This window comes from Ovis canadensis, chromosome 5, assembly GCF_042477335.2.
Source record: "Ovis canadensis isolate MfBH-ARS-UI-01 breed Bighorn chromosome 5, ARS-UI_OviCan_v2, whole genome shotgun sequence".
NCBI lineage: Eukaryota > Metazoa > Chordata > Mammalia > Artiodactyla > Bovidae > Ovis > Ovis canadensis.
This window is the reverse complement of record NC_091249.1, coordinates 62,777,647-62,803,491: the sequence shown is the minus strand read 5'-3', so window position 1 is coordinate 62,803,491 and position 25,845 is coordinate 62,777,647. Positions and strand designations below refer to the sequence as shown.

General features: G+C 37.4%; 1 protein-coding gene across 3 annotated transcripts in view; it reads right to left on the bottom strand.

Annotated features, from left to right (window-relative positions):
• The window catches only part of CTNNA1 (catenin alpha 1), a 332,863-nt gene that overhangs the window by 140,179 nt on the left and 166,839 nt on the right, over positions 1–25,845 (bottom strand). For all 3 annotated transcript variants that reach the window (XM_069592164.1, XM_069592165.1, XM_069592163.1), the window contains 2 exons: positions 4,867–4,973; positions 3,593–3,788 (listed from right to left, as the gene is read on the bottom strand). In XM_069592164.1, the coding sequence (XP_069448265.1) occupies positions 3,593–3,788; positions 4,867–4,971 (301 nt within the window). In that variant the 5' untranslated portion in view covers positions 4,972–4,973. The remainder of the gene's footprint in view (positions 1–3,592; positions 3,789–4,866; positions 4,974–25,845) is intronic.

Genomic DNA, 25,845 nt, shown 5'->3' with positions numbered 1-25,845 from the left:
GCAACCCTGCATTTATGTACGTGTATGTCTTACCCACTGACAGTGTTATGATAAGGTTTTAGTGTCCTCACAAATGTTTGTGTTTATTATTCATGTAATCAGGGGCAAATACAAAAAGAAAATTAAGTTATGCTGAAAAACTGCATACATTCAAGTCTCTGATTATTAATGATTGCACAGAAGAATACAGACAGGGCTTAAACAAGCTCAAAAGATATAGAAGGTTCAATTTTTGGCTCAAAAGCATTTTAAATAAGAACCTAAATCAACTATTTATTCGAAGACAGTAAGCTCACATCTTTAACCCTACATCAGAGGTCAGCTAACTATGGCCTGTGGGTCAAACCTAGCCAATCCACCGTTTTCATAAATAAGTTTTACTGGAATATAGCCATGCCCATTTGTTTTTACACCGAATAGCTGCTTTCCCAACACAACTGCTGAACTCAATAGTGTTAAGAGAAACCTTATCGCCAATAAGGTCTAAAATCCTTACTGCTTGGCCAACTTGTACTAGATGAAAGTAGCCCACACTGATTCAGAACAAAAGCATCTTTTTACACGTCCTTTAGCAATTAAAGGATGTTCCAATGGATAAGCAACAGACTTGAAATGCAAAGAACTCTACTTCATTAGTCAATCCACTACGGAGTTCTTGATAAATCGTAATTACTCTACATTTTATATACCAGTAAAATTCAGAGCAGTTAGGTCAGAGTTTTCCATAAGTGCACAGGACTGCTGAAAGCAAGCCTGGGAAAGGTTTCTGTATTAATTATATATTTCTGCCCAATAAATTACCCCCAAGTAAGTATCTTAAACATTTATTATCTCCCCAAGTTTTCTGTGGGTCAGGAATTCAGGGTTGGCTGGGGCTGCCATCATCTGAAACTTAACTGTAGTTGGATGATCTTCCAAGATGGCCTGGTTACATGCTTGGTAAACTGGTACAAGAAACATCAGTTCCTCTCCACAAGACCTCCTGAGTGTCCTCATAACCTAGCCAGCTTCCCCCGAGTCAATAATCCATGAGAAAGAAATAGGAAAACACAATTCTCCTTATGACTTTGCTTAAGATAGTGTAACTTCCACACCACATTCTATTCTTTACAGAACTAAGTAAGAGTCTCTAAGTACAACACATGTTCAAGAAAATCAAAGTTAGGCCTCATTTTTAAAAGAAAAGGTGTTAAAGAATCTTCATATATTAACATCACTGCAGGGTTTCAAATGATGAGTAAATAGCTTCAACAACATAACCTACAAGGTTTGGTTGACTCAGGAATCTGTGCTTAACCATTATCATACATTTTGTTCTATTCATCATAGGAGACAGACTGTATCACTATTTGTTAACATTCACCAAAGAAAAAAGTCAGTCAGCAGAAGAAAGGCAAAGCACTCCAGTTTTTCACATCTGACACAGTAACAGTGATGGGAGGCAGTTATACGTTTGCTTTAGTTTTAGTTGTTTTGTTTTGCTGCAAGAAGGAAAATTATGGAGACTAGATCATGAACAGATCAGAAATAATTGCAAAGCTGTACCAGAACAGATAAGCATTTATGATTCATAAAAAATTTTCTCAGATACAAACAAAAATAACAGAAACTGAAATTTAGATGTGCATTCACAATTGGGAGGGGCGGGGCTGTGCTTGGGAGCGTGTATTATATCACAATTGCTACAGATGTGTATCAGAGTAACTTCTGGAACAAGGAACATATACAGTAGGGGAAAAAAGTTATTTGTTACAATTCAACTTATTTTGAAAATAAATGTCTCTGTAGACCCATAAACACTTGACCAAATTCACCTGTTAATACTGTGAGTTTCATTAGGGGAAGCAAGAAGACCAAGGAGGCAAAACTTTCTCACAGAGAGCAGAGAAGTAACAGTCATCCTGATTTCCTCAACAAAAAGCTCAAAAATGGTCCTGAATCAGACAATTAAATCACTTTAAATTCATTCAAAATTCACTCTGCCAGGTTGAACAGTATCCCTCCAAAATTTAGATCCTCCCAGAATCTGTGTGGCTTTATTTAGATACAGGGTCCTTGTAGATGTAACCAAATTAAGATGAGGTTATCCTGGATTAGAGTGGACCCCAATTCAATGACTAACATCCTCATAAGAGGGAACCTGGCAACACAGATACATGTGACAAAAAAAGCCAGATATTAGAGGGACCTGTCTACCTGTCAAGGAATACCAAGGATTGCCAGCAACAAGCAGAAGCTAGGAAAGAATATGGAACCATTTTCATCTAAGGCCCCAAGAAAGAATGAATCCTGCTGACACCTTGATTTCAGATATCTAGCCTCCAGAATGCCAAAAAAATGAATTTCTGTTGTTCTAAGTTACCAAGTTAGTAGTCATTTACTACGGCAGCCAAAGAAAACTAACACATCCACTCAGCTACGATTATGGAACTTAAGTAATCTCACCATTTTCAGTATTAGAAGTATCTATTTACGAACTCAGAACATTAGGAGATAGCATCTCCATTTAATGCCTTGCCCTTTTTGGGTACTGTCACAGGGATGAATTTGACTTAAGACTCCAGTGGACTATGTATACTGCTGTCAGCCAGAGGGCCACTGAGGCTCTCCCAAAGACCAGTAGAGCTCATGCACAGAGCACGGGAGTCAGTTCCCCTGCCCTGATAGCCAACAGCCCTAAAAACAAAAACAAACAAAAAAAAAAACCACCTATGTTTTTGTTGAAGTCCTCTTGCTGGACCAGAAGTTTAACAAAAAACTACAGGTCAAGAAGTTATTCTTTCAGATTTAAAGTCCTCTTATCTAGATAAGCAAAAAGAACCTACTATATAGCACAGGGAGCTCTGTTCAATATTCTGTAACAACCTAAATGGAAAAAGAATATGAAAGAGAATAAAAAAAATAGATACACGTATAACTGAATCACTTTGCTGTACACATGAAACTAACATTGTTAATCAACTATACTCCAATATAAAATAAATTTTTTAAGAAAATAAAGTCCTCTTATCATGATTATTACATCATAATGATGGCAATTTTTCTAACAGTAACCATTGGTAAGCAGTGGGTTACCATTTCACTTCTTATTAATTCTGAGTTTCCCAAAACATGTTTCCTTTAAGCTCACATTTAAATTATTTTAAACTCAAGCCAATGCAAATATGCATGGCTGATTTAACCTATCAGTCTGACAGAAAGAGACACTGCCTAAGTTATTTTCAGAATTGCTAAACATTTTTCTATTTTATCACCCCTGTATCTTTAGCACAAATTAACATATTACACAGGATAAAAGATAAACTTCTGCCCCATATATTTCCCATCAAACTGTGTTAAAACATTCCTACAACTATTACTTAGAACATTGAAGAGAACTGGATTCAGATGCTCCAAAAAAGATGTTCGTTAATCACTCCTAATTAAAGCTTAAGCCAGTACAACTTAATACATTTCCAACAAGTGAATATTTGTAGTTACTTGAGCAACTGGCAATATATAAGAATGAAAATATTGACCACAAAGTCACCTTCAAGGATTATTTTTCTAGAAAAGCCGGGCTCTCTTCATACGAAAAGTGGTATTGACCTACCTTGTTTTCGAACATCTTCTACAGCAGCCACAAGCTCCTCCTTGAGAAACTGACTCTCCTTTGCAATTTTATCCCCCTTCTCCAAGAAATTCTCAGTTGCTTGTTCAACAGATGCAGCCAAAACATGGGCCTTCTTAGAACGACCTCTCTTCTTATTAGAGGGCCCCTTGCTATTGGTGTTTACCAAGGTTGTAACCTAAAAGTTTCAATTTTGAAAATTAAACTGTAGCCAACTAAAATTAAAAGAAAAAAAAAAAAAACACTAAGAGTAACATCTTTACAGATAGCAAGAATAAATTACTCATAGTAAAATGAAACATTCCATTTATGAGACTCTAGTATTAACAAATAAGATAAAATTCTCTCCATATTTTAAAATATTCAGCAATGATATATCATATTTACTTTCCAAAATAATTTAGCTATCAATATGTAAGTTAAGAAATATAATGAATATTTTAATTTCTCAAACATGATCACTAGGCTTTTAAGCTTCATTTTACAGATTAAAAACAACAAACAAATTACATGTCTCTATTATGGTCATCAAGAAGTTTAGAAAGAGGTTAACAATGAATTTTGGAGTCCAAGAAAATAATTTATTTATAATTTAAAAATATTTATTTTATATTTATATTTAAAATATCTTTATTTATATTTAAAATATTTATTTTCTTGAGCTCCAAAATCACTGCAGATGGCGACTGCAACCATGCCACTACCTCTCGCTTTCGTGCTCGTACAAGGTCTGTCTCCCTCACTCACACACAGACACATACACGTGCCACAATGCTACATGTGCACAGCAAGTTGCTAACAGTTTAATGAAATGTCATCACACTGTGATATTTGTATTTGTAACAGAACATACCAAAGCTACGCTCTCAAATTAAATGACCTTCTAATAGATCCTGGACAAAAAAAGGTGTATTAAGCAGGGTGAACAGACTTAATATTAATAGTCAAGGTTCCATATCCTATCTTTCTTAGAAATACTTTTAAGTATTAAGTGGTATGCACTGCATACTACTAGCCCCTATTACTGCCAATCAAGACTGAAGACAACGGCATCAAATATACTTCTAAAAGGCTAAATGAATCCACACATAAATATTTAATTATTAGTGGAGCCAAACTGTCTCATTACTATCAGCCTAAACTCAACCACTCAAATTAAGGCTTTGAACTAAACAACTTTGCCCTGTGTTTATTACCCAGGCCTACAATTATGGAACCATATTATAACAACTATGTATTTGTTTGCAGATTCTTACCTGGGTAACAAGAGGCTCTAACAGTCTTTCAACTGCCAGAGTCCTGATCTCTAGACTTTTGGGGTCCCATTTGAAGTTTATGTTGCCTGTGTGGACAGCAGTCATTTCTGAAAGAGAAACAGCGAGTCAGGCAAATATCAAACACACATATGAAACATAAAAAATCTTCTCCTACTCAAGGACTTTTTTACACCAGAAAGTTACAATCACGACAAGATGAAAGAAATTCTTACCAGCCTGCACATGAGGGCCCAGTAACTCTTACATATAAGATTTTGAGTTTACAAACATTATGGGTACTACAAGAGGGCATTGCCAAATCATGAGCTTTTCCCCTTGGGCTTCTTTGGCACCAAGGCACTTCTACCTCCAGTTTTTTCATGCTAACCTAAAATCAGGATGAAAAGCTCAAGGAAAAGAAGGCTAATACAGAAGATGCTGATCTGTCTTATTCTGCAATGGTTATACTACACTTATTATCTAAAAGGTAAACCTCACTTCATTTTCTGATGGATTCTTGGAGAATATCTTATCTTACTATATTAAAACCTAACATTTCAATCTACTGTCTTCTGCACTGACCGCTATTATCACTCACAGCCCGAAGAAATTTCAAGTCACACCTAGTCAAGTATCACTGTATCACTGTCAAGGTAAACTTCCATTAGACAGAGGCTTTAAGACCAAGGGAAAAGACTTCAGCCATAATACCAAGCAATTGGTGTTTGCTTCTAAAAGTAGTGCCTCAAAGATTAAACAGAAAAACAGGTGAGGTATGTAGATGAGGTAAACACTAATATAAACAAACTGTTCATAGAAATACAAATCTTTAAAGGGTGCATTCTTATGAATTTTTACCTCTTGATTTTTCACTCTAAAGGAAAAATTAAGGTCCATGGAAAAACCTGGGCACAATGATGTTTACAAAAGCACTATATATAGTCATTAAAAACTGGAAACTACCCGTATTTCAAAAAATAGACCACTAAATAAACAAATCACAGAACCAATCACAAAATGGGATACTGTGCTGCTCTTAAAAAACTACATTAACGAAATTTAGGAAGAAATAATAGTATTCTCACTGCCCAGGTCTTTATTTCTATTAAATATTAATTCCTTAAAAAAAAATTTTTTTAAGGTATATTCCAGGTCTGATATATCCTATTGTGCAGAAAGCAAGGAAAGACACAATGACTAACAAGAGCATATTAAAAAGATACAAGAACCAAGGGCTCCACTGGCTAAATTCACAAGTTGAATATCAAGAAGATGACTGTTAACTGCCTATTCGCCATCCTATGACCATGCATGGTCAGTCGCTTCAATTGTGTCCAACTCTGCAACCCTATAGACCATAGGCCACCAGGCTCCTCTGGTTTGGGCTGCCATGCCTTCCTCCAGGGGATCTTCCTGACCCAAACCATGTTCTCTTGCACTGCAGGTGGATTTTTTACCTCTGAGCCACAGGGGAAGCTCTAACGATCCTCAAAAGGAAAGAAAGGGGTGAGAAGAAAATTTCTGTACAATAAATGTTCAACAGAATTAGAAAATGACCATTTTGTAAACCCCAATGTAATAACTGATTCAAACAAGGACTATCAATGGATGTTAACACCATTAGGTGATAGACTAGTGGGGAACAGACTATTTATAAGGTGCCAAATATCACCTGACAGGTTTTACTTAACTAATTACAAATGGGGCAAGACATATCTTTACAACATTGAGATCTAATGGCCATCTCCTTAAGTAACAAAATTTAGCACTGCTAATAATGCAACTCTGATATTACATGCCTCACATGCCATGCCTTGGCATGTGAAGTGCCCTATATTCCCTAAAAAGTATTCTTAATGAAAAAAAAAAAAGTTTTAGATGTTTTTCAAGAGCCCCAGTATTACTATAAACTGAGCAAAGTTAATTGTCCAAGAGCAAAATGAAAATTAAATATTTAACCTGAGTCTAATGAAGCCTCTGCATAGGGATTCTAAGCCTTTTTCAATGCATGGATCTCTTAAGCAGTCTTGTGAATCTTACAGACTAATGTTGTCTGGTAAAAATACAATACAAGCCACCTATGCAATTTAAATTTTTCTAGTAGCCACATTAAAAAGTAGAAAGAAACTAATGAGTTAATTTCAATAATATATTTATTTAACACAGTATATCCAGAATATTATCATTTCATTACATAACTGATTTTTCTTAGTTACTGATTACATAAGATGGTTTACAAAGTACTGCTGCTGCTGCTGCCAAGTTGCTTCAGTCATGCCCGACCATGTGCGACCCCAGAGACGGCAGTCCATCTGTCCCTGGGAAGGCTCCCCTGTCCCTGGGATTCTCCAAGCAACAACACTGGAGTGGATTGCCATTTACTCCTCCAATGCATCAAAGTGAAAAGTGAAAGTGAAGTCGCTCAGTCATGTCCGACTCGTAGCGACCCCGTGGACTGCAGTCCACCAGGCTCCTCTGTCCATGGGATTTTCCAGGCAAGAGTACTGGAGCGGGGTGCCATTGCCTTCTCCGTACAAAGTACTAAGTGTTGGAAATCGAGGATGTGTTTTACACTTAAGGCATATTTACATTCAGACAAGTCACCTTTCCAGTGCTCAGTAGCCATGTGTGGACAGAGGCTTCAGTACTGCACAATGCAGCTATAGACCCTTTCTCAGAATTTTTTTCTTAATGCATGAAATACAATTCAAAAGATTACAAAGGAAATATATATATTGAGATTTAGCTATCAAAAGCAATATATATGCTCTTTATTAACATACTAAATAAGATGTCAAGAATTCTGATAACTACTTCAAAGTAAAATGAACACACACTTTTTCAAAATAGATTACAATTACTTCATGTATGAAAAGCACTGAGATTCCTACTGTTGGGACAAAGTTATAGGTTCAACTGAAGTTGGAGTTTGTTTTCTATTGTTAATAATAAATTCCTATTAATGATAACGAAGACAAAACTTTTCCAACCCATATTCAGTGCAGGTTAAAAAATCCTAACCTGAACTGAATTTCACAGAAGTATATAAGGGATACAGATGCATGTTAAATACCACATGGGAACAGACATGGAATATAAGGCATTCTTATAAAACAATGGGGCCTTAACTCTTCAAAAAGTCAGTATGGGGGTGTGGGACATAATTTAGACTAAAAGACTCAGCAGACGAATCTAATGCAAGACACATATCTCATTCGGATCCTAGTTCGAAACAAAACGATATTAAGAAGACATTTGCAGGAGAACTGGTAAATTTTTATATTAAATATTATATTCACTGGAGGAGGAAATGGCAACCAGCTCCAGTATTCTTGCCTGGAGAACCCCAAGGACAGTATGAAATGCATGCTTGGGGTCGCAAAGAGTTGGACACGACTTGGCGACTGAACAACAACAAATTAGATTATATTATGGAATTAATGCTCAGTTTCATAGCTGGCTTCCCTGGTGGCTCAGAGGTTAAAGCGTCTGCCTGCAATGCGGGAGACCTGGGTTCAATCCCTGAGTTGGGAAGATCCCCTGGAGAAGGAAATGGCAACCCACTCCAGTATTCTTGCCTGGAGAATCCCGTGGACAGAGAAGCCTAGTGGGCTGCAGTCCAAGGGGTCGCAAAGAGCACGACTGAGCAACTTAACTTTCACTTTTTTTCTTTCTTTCATAGGTGTGATAATGAACTGCAGCTGTATAGAAAAAGGACTATTTTTAGGAGATGCGTACTGAAATCTTTAGAAATCAAATGTCAGGATGACTGCAATTTTCAAATTCAGCAAAAGTAAACATACACAGAGAGATCACAAATTATTTAAAAATATTCGTAACTATTAAATCCAGATAGAGATCATGTGAAGTGGCTGGGTACATCTGAAATTTCTCATCTTAAAAATAAAGAAAATGTTGTAGAGGTTTATGAGAAAATGTTCAAAATACAGACTACTGAAGACAGAAAGTAGATTTCAAAAACAATATGAAGTACAACTGCAGTGGGATATACAAGCCAAAATATTAACAACAATGTTACATCTTAAGATTGGGGGATTAAGAGTGGTGTTAACTTTCTTTTTTCACAATTGTATTCTCTGATTTTATAAAATTACAGCTATTTAGAAAGTTGCTTTTGTAATGAAAGAAGTAGAATCTTTATTTTACAAGGTGCAAGGAGGACAATATAATCAAAAGGCATGCTTGATCATCACTCAACCACTTTGAACTTGTTTCTTCATTTATAAAATAAGGCTATCATTTACTTAAAAAAAAAAAGATTATCACTATCTTTAGAGGGCTTGTGTGAAAATTAAACAGACGATGATCCACTGAATTAAATGAATCCAAGATAACACCAACAAAGAAGGAAAAGTTCTTCCATCACAGGAAATCAGCTAACATATGGAGAAGGAGTAACACATACAGAAAAATCACCATTTAAGAAACCTCACAATATATTCAGGCAAGAATTAGCAAAGAATGCTAAAGCAAACAGGTGAAAAGATTACCAAGAAACTGAGTATTAACCCAGTGCTCTGTGACAACCTAGAGGGGTGGGATGGGGGAGGTAAAGTTCAAGCGCAAAGGGATGTATGTATACTAATGACTGATTCACATTGTTGTTGTACAGCAGAAACCAATACAACATTGTAAAGCAATTATCTTCCAATTAAAAATAAATTTAAATAAAAAGGAAACTGAGTATTTACATAGTCTCATAGTAACTCCCAAGAGATTACCAACTGATTACCAAGAGGGGAAATAAAGTATTTAACTCTGCAGAGCAGAAACCTGGCAGACACCACCTTAGCCAAGTGACAAAAATATCCCTAATAATGGGATAAATGGACATCATGTACTTCCTAATACAATGCAATAAGAAGGATACACCATTGCCTTCTGTGGTATTTCAAAGTTACATAACCCCAATCCTGTCAAAAGGAAACATCAGACAAACTCAAAGTAATGGATATTCTATAAAGTAACTAGCTACAGTCTTCAAAAATGTCAAGGTAGGAAAAACAAAGAGGCTGAGAAATACTTCCAAATTAAAAGAGGCTAAAAAAAGACATGAAAACTAAATGCAGTCATTCTGGACTGAAAATTGCACTAGGAATAAGAAACAATTGAGACAACTGATATAATTTGATCAGGGATTCTGAAATAGATAATAAGTAGTAATAGATCAATGTTAAATTTTGAAAATTCCCGTCATTGTATTGTAGCTATGTCCTTATTGCACATAATGGGAATGATATCTACAACTTACTCTCATATGGTTTAGAAAAAAAATAATTTCTTAAATATATACATATACTCAAAGAAGAATGAAAAAGGGAGACAGAAGAAGATAAGGAACAGAGGGAAACTGAATGGAAGAATGTGGGATAGGGAGAAGGAAGGGATGGAGAGAGGGAGCAGGAGAGAGGAAGGGGAAGCAGAGGGGAGAAGGGGGAAAAGGTCAAGGAAGGAGAGAGATGTCCTGAAATGGCTAATGTAGCTGAGAACTTTTTTTTTTTTCATTTTAATGTTAAATAGCCACTAACGACTACCTTATCAGACAGCACAGTTCTAGACCCCCTACAGAAAAGCAACAGACGTCTACATCTCATATTTGAATGGACAAAGTAAAACTGCACATATCTGTGACTAGTCCACTCCTAACAACTTTAATATATAAACATCAGTCTGTATCCGCTCCCCTAAATGAATGCCTGAGGCACAAACAGGTAAGACTCCTTTAGATATTGCTGAAAATATTACTGCAAGCATCATCTAACATTTCACAAAGACTTATGTAAGCATCAAAAATTCTAGAACCTAGGCTTCCCTGTTGGCTCAGTGATAAAGAATCCACCTGCCAATGCAGGAGACATGGGATCAATCCCTGGTTCAGGAAGATCCCACATGCCACAGAGCAACTAAGCCCCTTGCACCATCACTACTGAGCCAGCACTCTAGAACCCATGAGCCACAACTATTGAGCCCACATGCCACAATTACTGAAGCCCAAAAACTCTATAAAGCCTGTGCTTCGCAGTAAGACAAGCTGCCACAATGAAAAGCCCATGCGAGACAACTGGAGAACAGCGACCCACCCCCCTCCACTCAGCACAACTAGAGAAAAGCCCATGCAGCAATGAATACCCAGCACAGCCAAATAAATGAATAAACTTAAACAAGTTCTAAAATCCCTGAAAACAGGATGCCAAAAGGAATGTAGATTTGCTTAATCTGGTAACAAAGAATGCCAGTTTCCACGGAATTTGTCTCATCTCAAGTGGGCAAATTTGCTCTCTCTACACTCATACTGTGTAAAGCCTATACTCTGGTTTTTAAAGATTATTTGTCCACTAAACTGATCAATCCAAGTCAGTAAACCTAGGAGATGGGACCAGTCTATATCGCTACAGGGCTGACAACTGTAGCTCAAGCAAATGTCATGAAATGTCAAAGATAAGACATTTCAGAAGGAATTATTTTCCCCATGCATCCCACATTTCTGTATCCTAGCATTCCAGCCACTGTATCAACACAAAACAGAAAATATTTCAAAGGTTGTAGAGGGAATGAGCCCAAAGACAACTTAAGTGAAGCTACTTGCAAGTAGACGTGTAGTCACATTTTCACATCTGGATTTTAATTAAAGCACGACACAATTCACTTTCCCAAGAAATATGCTCATTTTTTCTTGAAATAAAAAGCCTTCATGAAAGGAGCCCAGAGAAAAACATTAGGTCAATCCTTGCCTGGGGAAAGGCACTGAGCCTGAGGACTTGATCACTTTTAAAACCCGCAAATCATAATCTAAACACCGTACACATGCATTCTTATTGCTTTAGAATTCACAGCTCAAGCCCAGTGAGCAAAACTGAAGACCAGGATGAGAATTCTTAGCTAAAAGACAGGGTTCAGGCCACAGAAAAGCTGCCAAGGAAGAGTACAGCTATTCATAGATAACTCAAAGAGGGAACAAGCTGCCCAAGGTGAGCCTGGGCAAACTGGACCAATCCAGTTATGGGGTAAAAAGGCTTCAGACACTTGGAGAAAAATTAGAATTGCCTTAGAGAAAGAACAAGAGTCCCCTGATTATCATACACAAGTTGAAAAAAAGGATAAAAACATTCTCAAAAAATGTCTTTTTGTGTTTTGTTTCCCTAATTTTGATACTCTGGGGTATAAAATAATTTCACTTTCTTGTTAACTGGAAAAAAAGGCAGAGTGTAAAGACAATAACAAAATTCAAACAACCCTCATCTCTCTGGCTCTGGGAACTGGTAAATAGGAAATGCCTGTGCCCAGCTTCCCATGAGCCTCAGCAGTCTTTATTACACACATCTAAGGTTGGCAGATCATTCAATTTTTAAAGAGATCCGAAGATGCAGATTTTTATCTTAAATTTTCCAAATTTAATGTTAGAAACTTGTTCCAAAAAAGTTTACCACTGTATGGAGCAATCATGTCTGAGTACTATGTTTGCCCTTTCGGTCACCACTTTGCAGTCACTAAAGATTTTCCCATGAAGTCCTTTCTGATTATACATTCCAGAACTTCACATCGTCTTAAGTAATGTCTCTGAGGAGGTCTTCAGCATCTCCCATAAGATACACTAGACTCAGGCTCCCACTAAAGATGTTAAGGCAAAGGACTCCCTCCCTCACTCACTTTCACTGAGAAACTTGAAATACACTGACACTTGAAAACTGAGAGCCCATTCAGTGTGTTTTCCAGTCCCTTAACAACCATGAAGGAAGCAGACTGCTTTGTGATGCATCTTTAATCAAAGGTCCTGCCATGAGTGACACCAAACGTGATTAAACTATACTACAAAATCAAGTTATGCTTTTGTGACTACAACCCTAAAAGGATTTCAAAAAGTAGAGGTAGAAACATTTAAAATCTAATGAAAACACATTCTCTGGAAAGAACATGGCTCCTGGAACCAGCTTCATTATTTATTTTTTCTCTGACATCAGGCAAGTTACCTCAGCTGTCTGAGTCCTCAGTTTTCTCATCTACAAAATGAAAGGGGTTGAATTCTAAGCTCCAAGTCTTTTCAGTTCTGAAATTCTAGTATTCCCTTCACTGAAATGATCTCTCAATAGCCTCTGAATTGTTTCGTTAAATGTAATTTAATTTTTCCCAGGTTTAGACTGTGGTAACCCTAGCTGTATTGTAAGTTTAAAGATGACAACTATGCTTATGCGTCTTTACAAGCCTTAAGTTGCTGGCAAGGTGCTTTAGGCAAAGATGCTTTATGCAGAGCAGACACAGTATTAGCTGAATTATTTTTATGCAATATGATTTTAAAATATTTACAAGCCTACCAAGACAAAGCTCCTACCTCAATCCTAGTCATATCTTCTGCTTCTCTACAATTAACGACATCATTTAAAGTAGCTAAACAAATAACTTTTAAACTCTAGGCAATTTCTAGTTTTCCAATTAACTTACAGAGTACTCCTTCACAAGATCTATTACAAAACCTACTAGAGCTAGCCAACCTTAATGAATTACAGCAACCTGAGGTTTTTCCAGGAGGGGATCATGCTTGGTGAAACTAAATAAAATGTTAAACTGTAGTTATTCAGTCTTCAATACCTTATAAATAGCAATCCTGGCTATAAAGCAAAAGCTCACTATAAATTCAGAAAGGGGCAGACAGTGGGCAGTTGACTAGCAATCTTCATGAGAGACAGAAATGGAGAAGCAATAAGCAGAAAGTAAAAGCACAGCTCCTCCAGAACCAAGGAGGCTGATTGTTGGCAAATGGCCTCATTCACGCAAAGAGCTACATACCTTCTCCAAAGACATTAAATGTTCATTTACAATGGAATGGCCACATCATTCTTAAAATGTGTCTGCTCCAAAGCTTTAGACTATCCCTACCTAGCTACTCAATGCCAATTTTTTTTTTCATATAAACAGTAAGGTTAAGTTAATGCAATGGTTGGATGGTTCATTTAAATGCAAATCAAGAAATTTAGAAATTAAAAGTACCCACAGTAATGCTAACTGTCACAGTGCACAAGATTCAGGATTGTGGATTAGTCAGTGCAGTCCTAGTGATGCTAGGCTACATCTGTATTAAACAGAATTAACAGCTGTTAGGATCTTAACCTTCAAATCTCCAGGTTACTGTAAAAAAAAAAAGAGAGAGAGAGAGAGAAAGAGAGAAGAAGAAGAAGAAGAAAAAAAAAACCTTATGATTCAGACTGACTGACATCTGTTTATTTGACTAAATCCATCCCCAAGCCTGGGTTTCCCCAGTGGTCCTATGATGATCTTGGATCGCAAAGATCCCCTGGAGCAGGAAATGGTAACCCACTCCAGTATTCTCCCCTGGAGAATGCCATGGACTGAGGAGCCTGGCAGGCTATAGCCCATGGAGTCGCCATGAGTTGGACGTGATTGAGCAAACATGGGTGCACCCACAGGTCCCCATGTTTACCAGTTTAAAATGTAAACTAGTTCGGAATAGGGGGAAGAGGGACAAGGAGGGGTAAGACAATAAGATGTGTAAAACCACAGGTTCATGTAAACAAAAAGAAAACTTGTTCCCTTCTCCCCACTCCAAAAAAAATGCAGTCTCTTTCTAATTACAAGTACAGTATCATCATCCGCCCATTCCAAAAAAAATACTTCGCCTTGGTCAAACCTGAGAGCCAAAACATAATGAGAGTAAAAAGTTTCCATCTACAGCAGAGTCCTGGATTACATAAACCATCATCTTATGTGATCCACTCATATACAAATACATTTTATACCTCCATCCATGGGATTCTCCAGGCAAGAATACTGGAGTGGGTTGCCATTTCCTTCTCCAGGATTTATATGGCACACAGTACAAATTGTCACTCAGGTATACAGACCTAGAAGAAAAACGACACGGCTAGGTCTTTGTTTTATTTCAACACTGTAATATTACGATAAATTTATTACTGCTAAAGGTTATAATTATTTTTAATCATAATAAAACATACCATCACTCTCATTTTCTTATCTTCTCTAGAGTATCGAAGGTAATAGGGAAACACAGGAAACACAATGATTACCAAAAGCACTAAGCAAAGGACAAAAGGTAAACCTAAAAAAACAATGGTTGGTCCACTAGCCACTCAAATATTTTACTGCCTTCTCTGTACAGACACTATTCGAGACCAAAAAAAAAAGTCTGCTTTCATGAAACTACACTGTAGTAACAGCATAAATAAGTAAACAAAACAATATCTGCCAGAAAGAAACTTAAGCAGGGCAATGGTAATGAAATGAGGTAGGATCCTTCCAGGACCTTTCTATCTGGATAACACTTGAGCTGAAAGTCAATAAAGAGCCAATCAAGTGAATTATTTGGGGGAGGAGCATTGCACACAGAGGTAACAGAGATAAGGCAGAATCTCCTAGGACTTAGAGAAAGAAGTGACCAGTGTGCCTGGAGCATAGAGAAGAAGTGAGAGATCAAATGAAGAGAACAACAGAAACAAGCTCCAGAGCTGCTGAAATAACTGCACTGTGGGCTGGATATCTATGTCCACTTACTCAGCTTCCATTCCACACAGTTGAGACCATTAACAATGCAAGTGTTTAAGAGAAAACTGCACCAAGCCCTCACAACAGATAACTGATTATGGATACACAGGAAGTCCCTGTTTCCATAAGAAACTGGATGGTCTGAAAAACAAAGATAAAGCCAGCATCTGGACTGGAAGCTCAAGAAAACAGAGACAAAAGGGAAAAGAGGGTTTTGTTTTACAACAATGGGACTAAAAGGCAGAGAAACTTCTCACCCAGCTGAGAAGCTATACAGGAATAAGAGGACTATACTTTTCTTAGAGAGCTAGGAGAAAAGATGCCCAAACTTGACTAGAGGAAGTTATCCAGACTGAGTGAGAAAGAACTGAGGAAAAAAAAAAAGAAATGTCTCTAAAACTTGTAGCATATACTTTTGATGACTTGGTTATCATTCATTTGTCAATGACTGACCAATTACCACATCCTGAAGAGTCCCTTGGACTGCAAGGAGATCCAACCAGTCCATTCTGAAGGAGATCAGCCCTGGGTGTTCTTTGGAAGGAATGATGCTAAAGCTGAAACTCCAGTACTTTGGCCACCTCATGCAAAGAGTTGACTCATTGGAAAAGACTCTGATGCTGGGAGGGATTGGGGGCAGGAGAAGGGGACGAGAGAGGATGAGATGGCTGGGTGAGTTTGAGTGAACTCCGGGAGTTGGTGATGGACAGGGAGGCCTGGCGTGCTGCAATTCATGGGGTCACAAAGAGTCTGACACGACTGAGTGACTGAACTGAACTGAAATGAGGATCCTGCTAGGTGCCAGGGACACAAAGACTAATCAGAAACCACTACCAGATCATAGCAATCACAGCAGTCAATTATTAAGTACAAAAGGAAAAATGTGTCTTTACAATGGCGCTATCTGGCACATGCCACTTAATCACAATTGTTTAAACTTATTAGCATCACCACAAGTGGAACAACCTGACAATCATTTCAATGCTGAGAAAGGTACATCATCACATATGTACAGTTCTTGCCACAAGTGGAAACAACGAGACAAATCCAAACTGTAGACATTCTCTACAATTGGCTTAAACTCTCCAAAAGTGTCAATGTCACAGAAAAAATAAAAAGACGGACAAAACCAAAGAAACACAACAGCTAAATTCCATACAGGATCTTTTACTGATTCTTGGATTTTTAAAAAAACACACTATGAAGGACATCACTGGGACAACTGGTGGGATTTAATATGAATATGGCTTGTACAGGAAATCAGTACAGGAATCTTGTTAAAAGGCAAATTCTGCATCAGTACCTCTACGGTAATATTTAAGAGTCTGCATTTCTCACAAGTTCCCAAGGACGGCAGACATTGGCTCTTGGACTACTCTTTAAAAGGAATCATGTTACTATATCAAAGCAAAATTTCTTATATATTATAGTTAGTTAAGTAAGGCAATGTCCTTACTCTTAGAGGAGTCACATGCTAAAAAGCATAAGGGTGAAATACTTGGTATCTGCAGTTTATTTTCAAATGTCTCAGATAAAAAAACTTATGTACAGTAATAGAGGAAATCTGAAAAATGTCAGCAATTGATGAAACTAGATGAACTGAAGAATCAAGTACTCACTGTATTACTTTTGACTTTTCTGTACATTTGAAGAATTTCAAAAAAAAGAAAGTTGAGGGAAATGCTCACGGTCTAGAAAGAAAAACAGTTTATAATACAACAGAAAATAAAAAGTTGTAACACGATCCATTGGTGCAAAGAGGAGCACCCAGGAGGGAATCCCCAATGGGGAGAGTCATTACTGAGGATCTGATGTCCTAGGAGGGAGGGCAGTTGTTTCAGGTTGTGCAAAGGGACCAAAGACCTTTGGCACCTTCCAAGAACCACAGTGTGAAGGAAAAATATTAGATAGTGAAATGGCAGAAGATAAAGCTGAAAGATAAGCAAAGCAATTAAGAAGGCATCAGAGATTATCTTAAAAATACAATTTTATTCTTACTATTTATAATACTTGAGAAATCCTGAAATGCAACCCCCCACCAAAGAAACACAAAGATAAAAGGCAAACGCCTCCCCCCCCCTACAATAACCATATTAAAAACCAAAAGCCAGTACCATCCTGGCCAGCAGCACTTCCCCAGTCTAAAGGCTTTCACACACACACTGCAGAGTTCAATTCCTCAAAACCCACAAGGCCAGAGCCAAGCATTTTCCTCATCTATTCCCCCTCTGGTTTTCCCTATTTCCACTGACCAAAGCTCTACCAAACTAGGCCCCTTTCCTCCTCTTCCTTCCCTTCCTTGCACCTTACTTTACTTACCCCTCCCTGTTTTCAGGAATCAGATAGCCCCAGACTGTTATCATTACCATGGAATCAACTTCCCTCTGAAAAAAACATAGGATTGCTTCCCCAACCAAAGACAGTATGAAGCTGGAACTCCAACAAACCAACCTTACTCACACTGGTCTGTCAACCTCATCACCTGCCTGCACTCCAAACTCTTCTCCAGGGAGTACATGTCTCCAGACCTTTGTGCAACCCCAACCCTCTGCTCAGGGCAGACCTTCAAATTTTTCCGCCTTCCTTCAAGGCTCACACAGAAGTCCTCTGCTTCTAAGAGCTGTTCCTCTTTTCTGGTTCCCCTATCATTTTACAAGCATCTCTATGACAGCACTTGCAGCAGAGCATGATAGCAGTGTGTCCGTCTCCCATAAAGCTGACAGCTCCTTTGAGCACAGGGACCATGCCTTTTTTGAGCACGGTAACTTTCATCTAACAACATTCTATAAATGATTAACTGAATTGGCTTAACTGTTTTAAGATTTCACCTAGTAACACTGACATGTGGAAAGAACTAAGAACTCTCTTTCCTGTAATACTTTAGCAAAACAGATACAGATTGCTAATTCTTACCTATCAGTGATATTACCAAAGTTAATGTCATTAGTTTGTAAACTTCTTGAGTTTAGCAATGATGACTTACACTTTTTTTCTTTTGGGCACACCACACAGCCTGTAGGATCTTAGTTCCCCTGAGAAGGATCAAACCTGTGCCCCCTGCAGTGGAAGTACAGAGTCTGGACAGCCAAGGAAGTACCACTTACACATCCTTAACATCCTCCCTAGCACCTGCTTTTAAAGTCAGGCTTAATAAATGGACTGTATTTAACTGAACCCTTCCTTGAAACTGAGATACAGCAAATATAGCCTTAGACCCTAACTCAATAAAGATACCTCGAAAATACCACCTTTTCCACTGGTCTTAGTGACTCCAAATAAGTTTAAATTTCTCTCAAGGGTTGCCATATTCTATTTCCTTGAATTTTTTCCTTTCCTCCCAAGGGATCAAGCTCACATTTCACTTTCCCACTTCTGTGCAAAATGACAGGTTTCTAAAGATACACTTCAAAGTCAGTCCAGAGCTTTTCTGAGAACATGATGACCCCAGGTCCAAGGAAGCAAGAAAATGGTAACGGATGATTATAAGAAACCTTTGCCAATTTAGAGAACCTCAGGAACAGAAAATCCCCATGAACACTGACTCATCAGTAATAGTAACTTACCTTACAGCTCTGCCTTACTCAGTGCACTGTCATTTTTCATAAACCATGATTAACAGTCTAGATTAATGTTGAAATATTTAACATAATGAAATATTCAACATATCACGAGGGATTAGTTAACAATGCATCTTTGCTTGGAAACAAAGCATGTATCGGTGCTACACAGGGCAAATGGACTATTAGCAAAGGTTCCTATCCTTCATGTAACTTGAAATGGGCCACTGTGAATGCGTTTTTTGAGTTAGGACCACACTTTCAGTTTCAAGAACAGCCTGCACTCTACCCTGGCTAATAAACCAGTACAAGAGTATGTAATCTGGTAATTAACCAGGCTTCCAATTTACTCAACTTTTAATGTCTAATACTAACAAAATAAACCAGAGCAATAAAACATTTTCAAAATACAATTGATGTTCCACTTGTTTATGACAGTATTTAACAATGAAATCTCAGAACATGAGAAAGAAAGAAATCCACAGCTCAATATAATGAAGTAGAAGAGCCAAAATGAAGTAATCCAGAAAAGAACTACTCTTTAAATTAGCAATTAAGGAATAACATCAGTTATTTAACACTAAGGTTAAATTGGATTAAATTATTTCATCACAAAAATTTAACACAAGAGAACCAAAAGAGAAAAAAATGTAAACTCTTACAGATGAAAATAACTTCCACAATATAATTCCCCCTATTCTTTTACTACAATGGCAACACTGAATAGACAAGAAATTTTAAAATCTAATCACACTACTCATACAGTACTTGTTCCAAACGATCAAATCTTTGCTACAAATATTCAGAAAAACACTCAAAGTTGCCTTTCTTACTGTATTTGCCTTAAATGCACTGCTCCAAACTTACAGCCAATGAAAAATCACAAATTAAATCCCAATCAAAAGGGGGCTTGACAGATGACAGTCCATCAACAAGTAAACAGAAATGCATGCTCATTTCAAGCTCCATTAGAAATGGGGTAGGGGGTTTGCTTGCACATGGCGAAAGTTTGTTATTAGAAAGAAAAAAAAAACTAAAGGGGAAAATAATGAACATTTGGAAGCTTCAACAGAGAAAGGGCAATGCTGAAGTTTTATTTTGAAGCACAGTTATTTCTGCACACTCTGAACTTTCAATAATGGACAAATTTAGTACAGTGCTCTTGTAAGTGAGCAAAGACAGCATGAAACGGTAAATCAAGCCAGACTGTTCACCTCACTACCCTGTTCAGCCCATTCAGCCCAGGCCCACAACACAGGGGCTGAGTCAATCATCACAATGCACAAGAAACAAAGAACACTCTCACCGTCTCAAAACAAGCACACTGGCACCTGGGCAAATTTCAGTAACTGATGCTTTGTAAGACTCTACAATGCCTGGTGTACTTAACTTTTTCTTCTTAAGAGAAAACAGAAGGTACTAATAAGACTTAAATTCTCCAACACATAAAGTATAACCAAAATTACTTCAAGATTTCTAAGGGTGTGGCTTCACAGTCACTCAAGAGAAAAAAACTTAATTGGGCTGGGAAAGCATAAAGGATAATTGATTTCATGTTTTTCACTATTTTTTTATATAGAAAGGTCAAACTTGCAAAATACAGATTTTTAATGAGTTTATTTTTACCTGTTTTTCTTTTTTATATGCAGTAAAATTCACTTCAGTTTCCTATTCTACAACTTTTGAAAAGTTCACAGTTGTGTAATCACCTCCAAAATCAAGAGACAGAACACTTAAAAGAATTTATTTTATTTTCACATCAGCACACACATTCAACTAAACCACACAAGATAAATGTACAAAAAATTATTTACTTCAAGATCAAATTTGGCATCAACTTACTGCAAAATTACAGTAAACAACGATGTGGTGCTAGCATAAAGTACCACGTAAAGACTAAGAGATCAACAGAACAAAATGAAGAGCCCAGAAACAAACCCTCTGAGAGTCAAACGATTTTCAACAAGGATTTCAAGACCATTCAAAGAGGAAAGGACGGGCTTTTCAATAAGTAAGGCTGAGAAAACTGGATATCCACATGTAAAACAATCAAGTTAGACTCTTACCTTCTATAGTATTCAATAATTAACTCAAAATGGATCAAACACCTAACTGTAAAACCTAAAACTATAAAACTTTAGAAAAGAATCACAGGGCAAAAGTTTTATGACACTGGATTTGGTAATGCTTTCTTGGATATGACATCAAACACACAAGTAACAATAGGAAAAAAAAAACTGCACTTAATCAAAATAAAAACTGGTATATCACCAAGAGTGAAAAGGCATTCCAGACAACAAAAGAAAATAACTGCAAAACATATGTGTGATAAGAGATTAATATCCAGAATATACAGAGAACTAAAACTCAACCAAAAAAAAAACTCAATGATGTGCAAAAGACTAGACATTTCTCCAGAGATGATATACAAATGGCCAATAAACCCATGAAAAGATACTCAGTATCACTAATCATTTGGGGAATGCACATCAAAACTATGAGATAACCATCTCACATTCATTAGGATGGCTACTATCAAAACAAAAGAAAACAGGAGAAAAGAAAAGTGTTGGTAAAGATATGGAGAAAAATTAGAACTTCTGTGTCCTGCTGGTTGGAATGCGAAATGGTACAGCCACTGTGGAAAACAGTATGGCAGTACCTCAGAGTTAGAAATAAACTTACCATATAATCCAGCAATTCTGCTCCTGGGTATATACCCAAAAGAACTGGAAGCAATGTCTCAGAGATATCTGAACACATGTTCACAGCTGTATACTATTCACAGCAGAACTATCCAAATGTTCATTAAGAATTGAATGGATAAGCTAACTGGAATATATATAAAATAATGTTGCTGTTGTCCTCAATAAGGCAAATATATGATTCCATTTATATGAGGTACCTAGAATAGGCAAACTGATAAATAAAAGTAGAAAAGAAGTTACCAGGAACTGAGAAGAGAGCAGGATGGGGAATTGCTGCTAAATAAGTAAAAATCCTATTCAGAATGATGGAAAAGTTCTGAAAACGGATGGGGATGATGTAAATGCACTTAATGCTCAAAAACAGTGAAATGGTAAACTTTATGTTATACACACTTAATAACTTCAGTTTAAAAAAAAAATTATTTTAAGAGTAGCAAATCTTTCCCTGGGGAATTCCACTCCTAAGAAGTACCCCCCCTTCAAAAAAAAAAAAAAACGAAGTTTCCCTTAAGATGTCAGGACAGGCAGAAGATTCAGCTGCAAATTAAAGCAACTCTGGAAGCAAACTAAATGTCCAACAGAGGACTGATTAAAGAAGCTATGCTGGAACAGTAGGGGATCATTAACATGCTATGTTAACACTGTGAGATTAACATATTTCATCAATTCTAAAGCATACATATTTCACATCTTTAAGTCTCTAAACTTTGGATGTGTTCTAAAATTGATGGTAGTTCCTAGTGTATTTAGTAGTGTTTATTTCTTATGTGTGGGCTCAGTCATGTCCAAGTCCCTTCGACCCTATTGGCTGTAGCCTGTCAGGCTCTTCTGTCCATGGGATTTTCAGGCAAGAATATTGGAGTGGGTTGCCATTCCCTCCTCCAGGGGAATCTTCCCAACCCAGGGATAGAAGCCACATCTCCTGCATGGGCAGGCGGATTCTTTACCACTGAGCCACCTGGGAAGCCCTTATTTTTCCTCAGTGGTACATAAAATAAAAGGTTAATCTTAACGCTATTAATAGGGGAAATGTTTGAGTATGATAACTGGACAAGAGCAAATAAAGTAAAAATCTAGTTTTTATAAAAGTTATAGTCAATACACTCTTAGAAAAAGTATCAGAGGATGTACAACCAAATGTTAATAGTGTTTACCTCTCGGTGATAAAAATGACAGGTGGTTTTATTAAAAAAAACAAAAAACAAAAAAAACTATGTAGGGATTTCCTTGGCGGTCCAGTGGCTAAGACTCTATGCTTCCAATGCAGGGAGCTGGGTTTGATCCCTGGTCAGGGAATGTGCCATATGCCACAACTAAAGATCCCGTGTGCAGCAACTAACAGTCAAATAAATAAAAATAAAACGTTTAAAAAAAAAACTGGATGTAAAGCCAAGCTGCCTCCACCCCCATATCAATCTGGCAAATCCTATATATAGCCTATCTACTCATATTAGACATGAGTCAGGTATCACAAAAGACTGAAAAATGCAAAAGAATGTAATGGCCTTGAAGGAACTCATCATGTAGCAAAAGAATTTATGGTCCACAAGAGCCTTTAGGAAGGTAAATCAGCAACTCAGTGCTATGTAAATAACAGCACTCCATAAGTAAAAATAATAAATTAGCATTTTATCACATCAAACAGTAAAAATAAATATCTTTTATGAAAGTGAAAGTCGCTCAGTCCTGTCCAACTCTTTGTGAACTCACGGACTGTAGCCTGCCAGGTTCCTTTGTCCACAGAATTCTCCAGGCTAGAATACTGGAGTGGGTAGCCGTTCCCTTCTCCAGAGGATCTTCCAACCCAGGGATGGAACCCAGGTCTCCCGCATTGCAGACAGATTCTTTACCATCTAAGCCACTAAGGAAGCCCAAGTATCCTTTGTAAGTTCATCACGTTCGTTACATAGATGACAAAATTCAAATTCTCCAGCTGAGATTCATTAAGATTAAAAAACCCCTAAAAGCAGTTGACTTCCCTGGTGGCTCAGACAGTAAAGCATCTGCCTACAATGCAGAGACCCAGGTTTGATCCCTGGGTTGGGAAGATCCCCTGGAGAAGGAAATGGCAACCCACTCCAGTATTCTTGCCTGGAAAATTCCGTGGACTGAGGAACCTGGTAGGTTACAGTCCATGGGGTTGCAAAGAGTTGGACACGACTGAGTGACTTTCACTAAAAGCAGGTTATCATCATAAATCAGGTAACAGACACATAATCAATGACAAATTAGCAACAGTAGAAAATACCCTGTCATACAATTACTGCTGTTATGACATTTTAAGAATTACATTAAAAAAAATTCTCTTCGTAAGTTTTCCTTCCTCATTATGTGCTTACTGTACTATAAAGAGGTCACAATAAAAAACTTTATCTCCTGTCCTCAAAGAAGTCACAGCTCAGCTGAAGAAGGGGTGCGGGGGGAGACACAAAGAAAAGCTCTATGACAATGCAGTTGGCAATGATTTCTTAGAAGACACCAAAAGCAGGAGGAGGAACAACAACAACAAACAGATAAACTGGACTTGATCCAAATTTAAAACTTTTGAACATTAAAGGACATACCAACAGGGGAAAACTGAGAGAAAATATTTCAAGTCCTATATCTAATAAGGGATTAAAAGCCAGAAGATACTAAGAAATTCTGTACCTTAACAACAAAAAACTCAAACAATTAAAATGGGCAAAGGACTTGAACAGAGATTTCTTCTAAGAAAATACACAAATAGAAAATAACCACATGAAAAACACTCAATATCACTAACATTAGAGAAATACAAATCAAAACCACCAATGAAACACCAACTCACATCTATGAGGATAACTTATTAAAAAGTAAATAAATCTTTTAAAAATTAAAAATAGAAGTTAACAAGTGTTGATGAAAATGTGGAGAACATGGAACACTCACACATAACTGTTATGAATATAAAATAACATACCTACTGTGGAAAATGGAATGGCAGATCCTCAAAAATTTAAGCACAGAATTACCATACCAAATGAACTAGAAATTCCATTTCTGGGTATATATCCAAAAGAGCTGAAAGCAGGAACACAAACACGTGTTTGCACACCTGTGTTCACAGGAGCATAATCCACAGTGGCCAAAATGTGGAAGTAACCCAAGTGTTCATCAACAGATGACTGGATAATGGAGTATTACTCAACCCTTAAAAAGGAGGATATACTGACAACATGGGTAAAACTTGAAAGCATTATGCTAAGTTAAAGAAGCCAGGCATTAACACAGTCAAATTCAGAGAGACAGAAAATTCAATGGAGGTTGCCAGTGGGCCGGGGGGAGAAGAAATGCAAAGTTATTGTTGAACGGTTATGGAGCTTCAGTTTAAGACAATGAAATTTTTTTCTGGATAGGGACACTGACAGTGGTTACACAACAAAGTGAATGTACTTAATGCCACTGAAGTGTACACATAATTTAAACGGTACATCTTGTTATGTATATTTTTAAAGATAATGAGAATGTCATAATCAGGTGCAAATTTCAAAATTTCCAGTAAGTTAAAGATCACTTTCAGCAACAATGATCAATGTCTCAACAGAAGAGGCATATCGATCAGATGGATAGCATTTGTGTCAGAGAACGACTGAGCATTCCAGAACAAATGCCTGGCAGATGCAGAGACATATAGCAACAATTCACAATAGAAGATAAGGCTGAAAAATAAGTTAGCGCCAGGACTTAGAAGGTGTTGAATGCCAATTCTAAAATTCTGACTAGTTCAGCAACAAGACAGCAGTGTATCTCCCCAAAAGAATAATAACTATCGCTTATATGTAAAAGACTGAATGGTGGAGGGGAAGACAGTAAGAAATTCAATTAACTTTAGCAGACATTTATAGAGGAACAATAATGTTTCAAATTCTCAGATTATAAAAACTGAAGGGAGAGGAGGAGTGGGTAGTGACTGCAAAGGGATTTCTAGAGTACTAGTAATTTTCTGTTTCTTGATCTGGATGGTGGATATGGTGGTGTTCACTCAATTCATTAAGCTGCTGATAAGTCACATCAGTCGTGTCCGACTCTGTCCGACCCCACAGACGGCAGCCCGCCAGGCTCCCCCGTCCCTGGGATTCTCCAGGCAAGAACACTGGAGTGGGTTGCCATTTCCTTCTCCAATGCGTGAAAGTGAAGCCTCTCAATCGTGTCCAACTCTT